The 12,540-nt window shown below is 42.5% G+C and overlaps 1 protein-coding gene across 2 annotated transcripts in view; it reads left to right on the top strand.

Annotated features, from left to right (window-relative positions):
• The first annotated feature begins 325 nt into the window (after positions 1–325).
• Positions 326–12,540, top strand: part of CPFTSY (signal recognition particle receptor protein, chloroplast (FTSY)) — a 97,218-nt gene continuing 85,003 nt past the window's right edge. The window contains exons 1-3 of one of the 2 annotated variants that reach the window (XR_015692196.1): positions 326–846; positions 1,354–1,458; positions 1,558–1,631. Coding sequence is in view for 1 of the 2 variants with exons in the window: in XM_087686779.1 (XP_087542905.1) it covers positions 406–846; positions 1,354–1,458; positions 1,558–1,631 (620 nt within the window). In the remaining variant the exon portion in view is untranslated. The remainder of the gene's footprint in view (positions 847–1,353; positions 1,459–1,557; positions 1,632–12,540) is intronic. The other variant, XM_087686779.1, reaches the window with a different exon arrangement.

The raw sequence follows: 12,540 nt of genomic DNA, 5'->3' as shown, positions 1-12,540 counted from the left end.
CGTGTCGCCCCCAAGTTTAAGGGAGGGAGTGGCCTCCCACTAACCCCGGGTCACACCCTATGCCTCCAAGGGAGTGGGGTTTCAAGAACCCCCACTTTGCCTTTCTAGCACCCGCTCAAAAGTAGGTGGTAACTCGGGGCTAGCAAGGTGAATGGTATTGCTCGTGAGTCACCCGATTGGCTGTGCAGCGATACGTTGGTAGTCACGTGGTCAGCTTGCAGAAGGGGAGCCGGTCGGAATGAGTTTTTACCTCCATATTTTGCTGCCCTTTCACCCCCCGCTCGCCCTGGCGCGAACCAGGCTCTTACCGGTGGGGCTTTGTGGGCCCGTGCCCCCGGATGTTAAAGATACTGACGTGGCAGTCGATAGTGCGGGAGGGCCAGCGAGCTAGAGAGCGGTGCGGCAATGGCGTCCTGCGCACTGCAAACGCTCAATTCACTGCCTTCATCGTCTCCTTTCTCACCCCCCTCGTCGTCCTTATCATCCTCATCCTCACCATCGCCACCACCAGCGTCGTCATGTTCCTCTTCCCTTTCCTCTACTTCGCTGTGCCGGCACTCCTTGTGCCGTGTTTCCCAACCATTCTCTCCTTGCTCCTCGTCCTTCTTTCCATCGCCGTACGAGAAGCAGCAGCATCGATGGCCGCGCATTTCTGTCCGCTGCTCCTCAGAAAAAGTTGGCTTCTTTGGCCGCCTTGGTCGTGTCATCAAGGAGAAGGCGAAGAGCGACGTAGAGCGCCTCTTCTCTGGCTTCAGCAAGACACGAGAGAACCTCGCCGTTGTTGATGAGCTTCTTACCTACTGGAATTTGGCGGATTCAGAACAAGTCCTGGACGACCTTGAAGAGGTACGGACCGTTGCTCTCCCTTCAGCTCACGAAAGTTTTTCATAGCACTTGATTTTGTATTACTTCAGCTAAGGTTTGTACGTATGTGCGCCTGTACTGAGAACAGCTCTAGAATTGAGCATTATTTTTCTGCACTCAATCACGCATTTCCCGGATTGGAAGGAGAGTTTTTGCACCGGCAAACATATGTAATCCGAAGAACATCTTGACTGGCAGACATTTGGAATATGATACCTGGTTGTGTGCGTGCATATTATTGTCTTATGTGCACTTGACAGTCTAAACTTACACAGATACACTTGCGATGTATTGCTTTTGTTATTTAAGCATCAGTGTGCTTTTCAAAACGATAATATGCAATAATGGGGATCTTTGTATTGCTGGTGCACTCATCACGTAAGTTCAGCAGTATTGACCACTTATACGGGTGACCAGAAGAGGTCTACGAGTGTAGAATGGAAGATCACGTGTATTATACTAGCTCTATGTGTTGATCACCTTGAACAGGCACTGCTTGTCTCAGACTTTGGCCCCAAGACGGCTTTGAAGATAGTGGATGAGCTACGCGCTAATATTTTAGCAGGAAAGCTAAAAACAGGCCCTGAGATAAAGGTAAATTTGCAGCACTTCTTATTTTGAAGCTGCATGATTTCTTGCAGTTGTTTAAATATGTCTTGATGAGTAACTCCCCTAGTCCCCCTATATTTCCAGGCTAGTTTGAAAAAGACGATTGTAGCTCTCTTGACAGCAAAAGTGAGGAGTTCCGAGTTAAACTTTGGTTCAAGGTCATATCAAAATCTTTCCTTGTATATTCCCTTGTTCCAAGCAAGCTGATTATTGGTAGTGTTGTTAATCTTTGTCCACAACTTCTAGATTCGTACATTCACTTTTCTGATTTGTATATTTTGCTTTGAAGATTGATTGTACACTCACATATTTTGTAGGCTAGCTTGCTGAAGCAAATAGTTATGATATGGTCAATAATGGTTCTTGTACTTTTGTTGCCTGGTTCAGTCAATTTCTCATAAATGCTATTCTGGGCAGGATTTTCTGGGAACTGCATGTATTCCTTTGTTCTGTTACTTTAGAAGCTTTGTCGATAAGCTTGATGACTAATTATTTGGTCATACATTAGCCATTTTCTTAAAACTTTGTAACAATGCTTTGTGGATTGAAGTAAAAATACCCTTTTGGAATGTCGCCTGGTTTTTATATCATTGAGTGAATAAGGACAAGCATCTCCTAGGTTGTGCATTTTTACCATGAGGAGCTAACCATTGCTTAAGATGGTCCTCTTAACCTTGGAGGATGGTTTGTGAGGATATACTAGAGTTTGCATAGAAAACATAGAGAGAGTATGAACATGACTAACACAGTGAATTCAGACAAAATGCAAAGGAAGAAGAAAGAGACGAATGAGGAAGAATGAACAAACTGAGTATGTGGGGCATGATACAATGGATGGTCAAGGAGTGGAGGACTTCCAACAGTCAAAATGCCTCTCTTGGGTTCAGGCTGGGTGAGAGTGTTGGACACTATCGTCTTCCAAAATGGATCCTGAGTGCAGCAAACGGTCGACGCTCTATGCCGGATGCTGATGAAGAATAAGTTGAGGCAGCCATGAAGCAAAAAAAGTTGAAAATGCCTCTATCTTTGGTGAGGATGAGGGATGCAAATGTTGAGCTAAAAATGCACTATAAACAGATTAACGCTGTAAAACAGCCCCAAAACATGTAAATTAACCAAAAAATGGTGTGCGCTCTAGAGATGTTTGTGTCCCATGAGCTAAACCCTAAATTGGGAGGATCCACTATTTATAAATAGACAGGCTGCCTACCATTTAGTCCATCCTTGTTTCTTGCAGATTGTTGGCACCTGTCCACTTCTGTCCACACCCCTTCCCAACATATATCTTAGTTCAAGGTTACTGTCCATCACGTAGCACTTTCATCTGGCCCTCCATTAGCAGGCGGCTGTTTTCTACCCTCTAGGTCTGCATTTGTTGATCTGCAGAGCCACCAAGTAATAGTTCTCACTCATCAACCACTGCCTCGGAGGCACCAGACTGCTGTGTCTATTACTGACCAGACATCTGCAGCCTGTGTTTGGCTAAAATTAACTGATGTCTACTCTAATTAACTGAAATTGCTGTCGCCTATTGTCAAGGAAGTGTCCAACTACTATCGCCTGCATTAAATGCTACCTCTTGCATTATTAGACATCAAATGATGTCACCTGCATCAACAAGGTCTCCTGCAACTCCTAGCAACCTCTTGAATATCTCCTCTGCACAACAAATTTTGATCAGCAACCTCTTCTCTCTCTCCCACACGCTGAAAATTCACTAAATGGCTGAAGCTAGGTCCAAAAAACGTTTTCTCAGTTCTGTAGCTGGCTCCAGCCTGCTATGTCATCATTACTGCTGCGTTTTGCTGTTTATGGCAGTCACTTGCATTTTATTGACAGTTTCCAGCATGTTGCTTATCGAGACTCTCCAAATCTGTGTTTGCTGAAGATATAACTAGCAAGACATTAAAGTGTCTTTGCTCTGACAATGTTGGAGAATATGTGTCTAAAGCCCCTGATCCAGACTCTCCAAATCTGTGTTTGCTGTTGCTGTACACTTTTGGAGGAGGTTTGCTGCATTTCAGGATCTATACAAAGCACAATACTCTCTCTAGCTTACACTCTGTTAGGGTCCTAGAGACATGGGAGTTCGAGGTTTTGTGTTCACTTCACATGGTGTGTTTGCTACACGAGCATTGTATTTATTCATTATTCTTCATTCATCTTTTGTGTTCATTGTCTTTGAGTTACCTGAACCCTTCTGAGTTCTTTTATTGGTTTGTGCTTTGTTGTACAATTGTGTTTATTATTGTAGACAAGTATTTTGTCACATGTAGCTAGGTACTCTCTAAAGAACCCAAGCCCTTGATTGGAAAGCTTATCATTAGAAACATGAACTATCAAAGGGAAGATAACTTTGGACACTTTCACACTACTTTAGTCTTGAGTACGTTCTATGTTGAGAACCGAGGAGAAGTGGGTTTCACAGCTTGCTAGTGAGGTTCCGACATTGCTAGAGAGACATTTGACTATCATAGGGTCTATGGACCCTTTGAGATTTTATGGATTGAGTACGACTTGATTCTCATGCATCGAGCTCAACAAGCCATTGAAGGCATAGTTACCTGGAAAGGGGAACGGGAATGGGACCCCTTGGAATGCGGGGAACGTCCAAGGTCGGGGAACGGGAATGGGGGAAACAACACATATCTTAAGTGCCCCAAATATGCCTTGCATGACCCAAATTGCCCCAAAGAATGTCCTGAAAGGTGAGAAGGATCGAAGCTTGCACGTGTGCTATGGCGGGAGAGTAAGAGCAAGAAAGAGAGAGACAAGAAATGGGAACTCCAACAGTCACAATGTGTGACCGGGCCTTCCTTTATTTACTAGTCACTAAAATGAATGTAAAGAATAAAGTGACGTGACGGGCGCCCGCCACCTGCAGTGTGCAGTGGCGGGTACTGTCAGTGTAGTAATACACGGGGCGGCACGGCGGAGGCGTCTTTACCTCAACAACCTTCCACTTAAAGGCGAATCAGCCCCAGTGAGAGAGAAAATAAAAGAAAAAGACAGTACAACTGTATATAGGTACAAGGGATGAGGAAAGGCAACATCTCATCCAACGCCCATCAATCTCCTGAGGAAGGCAAAGCGCTCAGTAGTGAGGCTTTTCGTGAGCAGATCTGCAGGATTCTCGTCAGTGGAGATCTTGACAAGGTCAACAGACTTGTCCTCCACGACACCACGTATGAAGTGATACCTCACCTCAATGTGTTTCGTCTTCGCATGGAAGACAGGATTCTTAGCCAACTGAATGGCACTCATAGAATCCGAATGCAGTGTAGGTATAGCATCAATCCCAAGGTCAGCAACTAGACGGCCTAGCCATATGGCCTCCTTGCAAGCCTCAGTGGCTGCAACATACTCGGCCTCAGTGGTAGACAAAGCCGTACACTTCTGAACCCTAGACATCCAAGAGACAGCACCTCCAGCATAGGTGAATACATAGCCAGAAGTGGACTTCCTACTATCTGCATGTCCTGCATAATCGGAGTCAGTGTACCCCACGACCCCTGTATCCTGGCTGCCATAGCAAATACACATCTATTGTGCCCTTCAGGTACCTCATGATACCCTTGACGGCATCCCAATGTTTCCTGCCAGGTGTAGCCATATAGCGTGCCACAACACCAGCTGCAAAGGCAATATCTGGACGAGTGGCTATCATGGCATACATCAAATTACCCACGGCTGAAGCATAAGGGATCTGGGCCATCTCGGCCCTCTGCTCATCTGTTTGCGGATAATTGGCCTGTGATACCTTCACATAAGAAGGCAATGGACAGCCAATAGGCTTTACGTCCTGCATGTGGAAGCGCTCAAGGACTTTATGAATATACTCCCTCTGTGACAAGTAGAGGAGTCCCTGATACGTGTCGCGTCTAATGTGCATACCAAGTATGTGAGAGGCCTGTCCCAAATCCTTCATCTCAAAACTCTTCTTTAGCTGAGATTTAAGAGCATCTAGCTCATCATGAGCTTTCCCTGCTATCAGCATATCATCCACATAGAGTACCAAAATAAGCAATGAACCATCACGGGCTTTCTTCGAGTAAAGACACGGATCCATAGCATTCTTGCTGTAGCCCTGTGGCTGCATAAAGGCATCAAACTTATGATACCATTCCCTAGGTGCCTGCTTCAAGCCATAAAGACTTTTCTTCAACTTGCACACTAGGTGCTCCTTGCCAGGTTCTGCAAAGCCCTTAGGCTGCTCCATATAGATCTCATCATGCAAGTCCCCATGTAAGAAAGCCGTCTTGACATCCATCTGATATAGATCTAAGTCAAGCTGAGCAACCAAAGCCAAGACCAAGGGCAGGGTGGTCATCTTAACCACAGGAGAAAAGACCTCATCAAAGTCTACACCATGCTCCTGCTTAAAACCCTTTGCTACCAATCTAGCCTTGTATGCCGGCTTGGGGTATCCAGGGGTACTTTTCAGCTTGTACACCCACTTGCATGGCAAAGCCTTCTTGCCCTTAGGCAAGGCAACCAAATCCCAAGTCTCATTTTTATGCAAGGAGTCAATCTCAGACTGCATAGCCCTTTCCCAGGAGTGACTGTCACCCCTGCGCATAGCCTCATCATAAGTGAAAGTGTTAGATTACGAGAGATAGATTTCTTCAGACTGATGGAAGCACGAGAGTCTTCACCTCCCATCCACGCCTAGATAAGTGCTGGCCCTCAATCTTATCTCTTTGCCAGCCGTCAACTTGCTGGAGTCCTACTATTCCTGGACTCCCTTACTCTCTAGGCTCCCCTTGACCCCGTTCGGGCGCCCAAGAGCCCGGACGGTCATTCTCGTGCATGTTCCCCTAAATTTACCTTAATGTAACATTAAATATCCCTTTTAATGTTACATTCCACACTTATGACATTAATGTAACATTAAGTATTACTTTTAATGTCACATTAATGTCACATTTCCTTCCCCTTAAGAATCGGTTTCGTCCTCGAAAACGATATTTGGAAGGTCTAACTGTAAATCGGGAAACCTTTTCTTTAAAGTACTTACTCGCTCCCATGTTGAGCTTTCCTCTGAACAATCTTTCCACTTAACCAAACATTCTTGATAAATAGTATTCCTCGTTCGTCTATTACGAACATTTAATATTTTTTCTGGTTCATGTGGATTAGATTGGTCATAGAATAACTCCTCAATATCATCATTTAAGATTAGATTATCCAAATCACCCAGCTTCTTCCTTAGTTTGCTTACATGAAAAACTGGATGTATTTTACTATCAGCAGGTAGTTAGAGCTTGTAAGCCAATTCTCCCACCCTTTTAAGTATTATGAAAGGACCACAATACCTTGGTGAAAGCTTTGGACAATATCCCTTTTTCATAGTTTTAGTTTGTTCAGGCACCTTAAGATAGACCAATTCTCCTTCTTCAAAGGAGATGTCTCTTCGGTGAGGATCGGCATATGCTCTAGCTCGACTTTGAGCCTTTTTAATATTTTCTTGAGCAAATTTTAACATATTATTCATATCCTCCAAAAAGTCTTTAGCTGCCTGAACCTTTTCCTTATGCAGTCCTACTGCAAAAGGAGCTCTGGGCTGAAACCCATACATCAACATAAATGGACTATATCCAGTGGAAGAGTGTTTGGCACTGTTATATGCAAACTTTGCTATCGGTAAATACTCTTCCCAATTAGTTTGCCTTTTGCTTACATATGCCCTAAGCATATCTTCAAGAATTTGGTTAACCCTTTCAGTTTGCCCATCTGTTTGCGGGTGATCCGCCGTACTCATGCTAAGTTTAGTATCCAATTTCCTAAATACCGCACGCCAAAAATGGCTATCAAATTTTCTATCCTGATCAGAAACTATATTTGCCGGAAGGCCATACAATCGGTATATGTTCTCTACGAACAATCTAGCCAATTCTGGTGTTTTAACATCAGTTGAAGTTGGAATAAACCTAGCCATTTTGGTTAACCTATCCACAATCACCCACACAGAGTCGTGCCCCCTCTGTGTTCTAGGTAAAGCAACAATAAAATCCATGGAGATACTCTCCCATTTTCCCGAAGGAATTTCTAATGGATGGAGAAGTCCTCCCATTTTTAATTTTTCAGCTTTATTAACCTGGCATTTATTACATTTGACCACATAGTCAAGGACGTCCTTATTCATTCCAGGCCAATAGAACTGCCTTTTAATAAGACTATAAGTCTTATTAACTCCTGGATGTCCCGCACTAGGGGTATCATGACACTCAAAGAGTATCTGGCACCTTATTTCTATATCTTTCGGGACACATACCCTACCCTTGTAGAGTAAATAACCATTATCAATGGTAAAATTCTTCCACTTGAATCCAGTTTGAGCAACCCCTGATGCTCCATTTCCTAGTTGAACATCTTCAGATATTCCTTCCTCAGTAGAAGCACTTTCATTTGGATCCCCATTTTTTATTGCTTCCCATATGTTGGAATATGCCGGATCAACCTGACATTTTTCTTTTAAAGATTCAAGCAAATTGGAAGTGAACTGAGTAAAACTCAATTCATTAATGATGGGCATTCTGCTGAGTGCATCAGCTACTATATTATACTTTCCTTTTCTATATCTTATTTCATAGTCGAACTCTTGGAGGAGTTCGGCCCATCTGGCTTTACGCCCATGTAAATCTGGTTGATCATTAAGCCACTTGATGCTTTCATGATCCGATAAGATCAAAAGTTTGGCACCATACAAATAATGCCTCCATTTCTTCATTGCATGTACTATTGCATACAGCTCCCTCTCATAAACAGAATAATTCTGTTTTGCACGATCTAATTTCTTGCTTTCAAAAGCAACTGGTCGACCTTCTTGTAATAAGACCGCGCCTATTGCCTTGTCACTGGCATCAGCTTCAACCACAAATGGTTTATTGGGATCCACTATTAATAATACTGGAGCTGTAGCAATAGCTACCTTAAGTTTTTGAAAACTTTCATTTTGGTCTGTTCCCCAAGTAAAACTTTTTCCTTTCCCTTTAAGTTGGTCTGTCATTGGAACAGCTATTTTGGCATAATCTCGAATGAATCTACGATAAAATCCAGATAAACCTAGGAAGATCTGCAGCTCTTTCAAGTTCCGTGGAGGTGGGCATTCAATAATTGCCCTTACTTTTTCTGGATCCATGTTGATTCCCTCTTTCGAGATTATATGCCCTAAATATTTGACCTCTTGTGCAAAGAATTCACATTTAGTTTTCTTCGCATAAAGGGAATGTGTTCTTAACAGTTGGAATACTAATAATAAGTGTTCCAAATGTTCTTCTCTAGATTTACTAAAGATCAAGATATCATCCAAAAAGACTACTACAAAATGTCCTAGATAGGGCCGTAAAACACTATTCATCAGCTTCATAAAAGTAGCTGGTGCATTAGTGAGACCAAAAGGCATCACTAAAAAATCATAATGCCCGTATCTAGTACGAAATGCCGTTTTGGAAATATCTTGTGCCTTAATTCTTATTTGGTGATAACCTGATCTTAAGTCTATCTTTGTGAAGAATTTTGCCCCTTGCAATTGATCAAAAAGATCTTCCATTCTGGGCATAGGAAATTTATTCTTCACCGTTATTTTATTAAGTGCTCTATAGTCAACACAAAGTCGCATAGAACCATCTTTTTTCTTTACCAATAAAATTGGTGAAGCCCAAGGTGAATTACTGGGTTGAATAAACCCTTTATCCAGGTAATCCTTAATTTGTCTTTCAACTTCTTGATGCTGTGTTTCACTTAACCTATATGGTGGTTTTGAAATTGGGTGTGTATCCTTATTTATATCAATTGGGTGATTTATTTCACCCCTATCTGGTGGAAGGCCACTAGGTAAATCAGAAGGAAACACATCTTTAAAATCATCTAACAAACTGTTCAATTCATTATTTACATTCAATTCGCAAACATAAGAAAATTGTTGCTTTATATTACAGGAAGTAAAAGTATTTTGTACAGGAAAAGACCATAGCATATATACCTCACAAACTTCATTCTTTATCAGCTTCTGAACTTCAGTAGAACACAGCAAAGGATTATCAGATACTTCATGTTCACCTTGAATGACAAAAGTCTTACCATCCCTTTCAAATTCCAGTGTATTATGGTGATAGCTACGTTTTAAGGATGGTTCCAATCCCCATAGCCACTCCCTCCCTAGAGCAATATCAGCTCTTTCCATATTCATTATTTGGAAATCAAGCTTATCTTTATATCCTTGAATCTCGATTTCCAAATTGGATACCATGGTATCCCATATTTTATTGTCTTGGCCTTGCATCATACGCACAACGTATTGATGCTCACTGTTTTGTTGGGGAAGTTTCAATTTTTTGACAAGTGCATAATTTATAAAATTATGTGTGGCAGAGTCATCAATCATGACTCTAACCCGTTTTTCAGCTATCAATCCATGTACTCTAAGTAAATCATGTGGCCCAAAGGTAGGCTGCCACAAAGAAGTTGACATACAACACTTATGTTGTACATCCATGTGCAAGACCTCTAAAGATTTATACTTTTCATGCCTCTTTAATTCTAAGGTCTGCACTACATGGATTTGTTTTTCTTTTCCCTTGCCCTTGTCCTTTTCTTTGTCTTCCCCCTTTTTCTTTTGAGGGCAATTCCAAGCAGCATGGTTAGGGGATAGGCAATTAAAACTTAATTTTTGTTTTTTGGCCTTATCAAAGTCATCAGGACTTAGCTTTGGCCTCATATATGGTTTCTTTTCAAAAGGTTGTTTTTTACCTTTGAAAAATGGCATTTTTCTTTTAAATTTGCCCACAAATTTTGAGGTTTCTAATTCCTTAGACTTGGGCTCCATATCAGTGAGACTGGTGAGTGTACCTGGACGTGTACTATCTTCATAAATTAATGCAAATTTAATTGCCTCTTAAAGCGTCTTAGGTAAACTCCGTTTTACTTCCTTTTTACAGGCTTTATCCAGTCCTCTAATGAATCCTCTTGTTTTTTGGAATTCATCAATTCCTTCTAGTTTGAGGATTATCCCACGATATTCCTCCAAATATGTCAGTAGGGGTCGTCCCTTTTGTCTGACATAATCCCAATCTTCCCAATTTCTTTCCATTTCATTTTCAAGAAGAAATTCTTTTAAAAATACGGATTCAAATTAAGCCCAAGTTTCAGGTATTTTATTCGCCTCCTTTAAGGTTCGCCACCACTTATATGCTTTGGGCCCCAAAGTTAAACTGGCCTCCAGTGCTTGGAGATGTGGTGGTGTATTTTTTAATTTATGTAAATCTTCCCATTTTTGGAGGAAATTAAAGATTGTATCTTTATTCCTATCTTTTTCCTCCCCGTAAAATTGAGGTGGTTTCATATCCTTTAAAACTAGATTATCCCTCAATTTATGATAGGTTTGGGGTTCTTTAGAATCTCGAATGGTCGCATCTAAATCTTTCGATGAAGATGGGACATCTGAGATTTCTATCTTATTTTTGTCTTTTTCCAACAATAAAGTTAACTGAGATTTTATTTCAGTTAGTGTTTGAGTTAAAAACTCCATTTGAACCCCCTGAGTTTGCACACGAGCAGAAAGATCATCAAATTGCTCTCTCGTGGCAAAAAATTCTTCCCATTGTTCTTCTTTTATGTCTGGTTCATGGGGATCTGCCATAGGTTGATCCCCAGAACTAGGACTTTCCATTACCCTTTCTTTCCCTTTTTCTGCCATTAATACACTGGAATTGGAAAGCAAAAATAAGAAATTTGCATACAAGATAAAATACTTCCCTGATTTTTTATGGCAGGCTGTGGCTTCAGTTATATATGAAGTTTTCTGCCTGTCTCACAGCAGTCGCAGTCTTATCCGCCTCAGAAGCAGTCCTATCTGTCAACAGCAATCTGATACTGGCAGCTCCACTTCTGATCTGTTTCTCGCGGCTGCTGGCAGCTTCACGTCTGAGCTGGTTCGTCCTCGCGAATGCTGGCGACTCCACTCCTGGTCCTCGCGGATGCTGGTGGCTGGTCGCCTGGTCCTAGTTGGTCTTCGTGACCCTGGTCCTTAAATTTTTTTTAATTATTCTTTTCTGTCCGTAACGAGACGGGTCGCCTTGATATGGTGTAATCGTTTCCTGCCCGCAACGAAATGGTCACATTAATGTGACGTGACGTGGGTTCTCCTTTTAATTTTTTCTTCGCGGCCCGTTTTCTTATGTGACGGGGCAGGGCGGAAATACTCCGTCAGATCGCGTGACGGTTTTCTTATGTGACGGGGCAGGGCGGAAGTACTGTACGCGACGGGACAGGGTAGACGACACGCTTTCTCATGCGATGGAACAGAACACTTCTAACTGATGGCCCGCTTCTTGACTGACGGCCGGACAGATTCTTAATGATCAGAAACATAGGCTCTGATACCAATGTTAGATTACGAGAGATAGATTTCTTCAGACTGATGGAAGCACGAGAGTCTTCACCTCCCAGCCACGCCTAGATAAGTACTGGCCCTCAATCTTATCTCTTTGCCAGCCGTCAACTTGTTGGAGTCCTACTATTCCTGGACTCCCTTACTCTCTAGGCTCCCCTTGACTCCGTTCGGGCGCCCAAGAGCCCGGACAGTCATTCTCGTGCATGTTCCCCTAAATTTACCTTAATGTAACATTAAATATCCCTTTTAATGTTACATTCCACACTTATGACATTAATGTAACATTAAGTATTACTTTTAATGTCACAGAAAGGCTCTCCTGCATCTGTAACCAAAACATAATGCATAGAGGGCTGAAATCTATCAGGTGGACGTCTGTCTCTAGCAGACCGTCTCACTGCAAGCTCAGCTGCCTGCTCAGCTGCCTGTTCAACACCCTGACCATGAGTATCTGCTGCAGCTGTAGGCTGTCCAACTGGCTGTGTAGGAGCTCTAGGCTCCTCCTGAAAGATCACTCTGCGGATCTCAACCACCTTCTCAGGCTGCCTGTGCATCTTGTTTTCATGGAAGACTACATCATGGCTGCGTACTATTTTCCGCGCCTGCCGATAGCCCATCTCTCCTGAATCACCATAACCAAGAAAGATGCATTTAATGCTCTTTGGATCCAGCTT

The sequence above is a fragment of the Lygodium microphyllum genome, chromosome 10, assembly GCF_053477565.2.
Source record: "Lygodium microphyllum isolate KBCC chromosome 10, Lygodium_microphyllum_v1.1.10, whole genome shotgun sequence".
Taxonomy (NCBI): Eukaryota; Viridiplantae; Streptophyta; class Polypodiopsida; order Schizaeales; family Lygodiaceae; genus Lygodium; species Lygodium microphyllum.
This window is presented reverse-complemented; position numbering and strand designations above follow the sequence as displayed.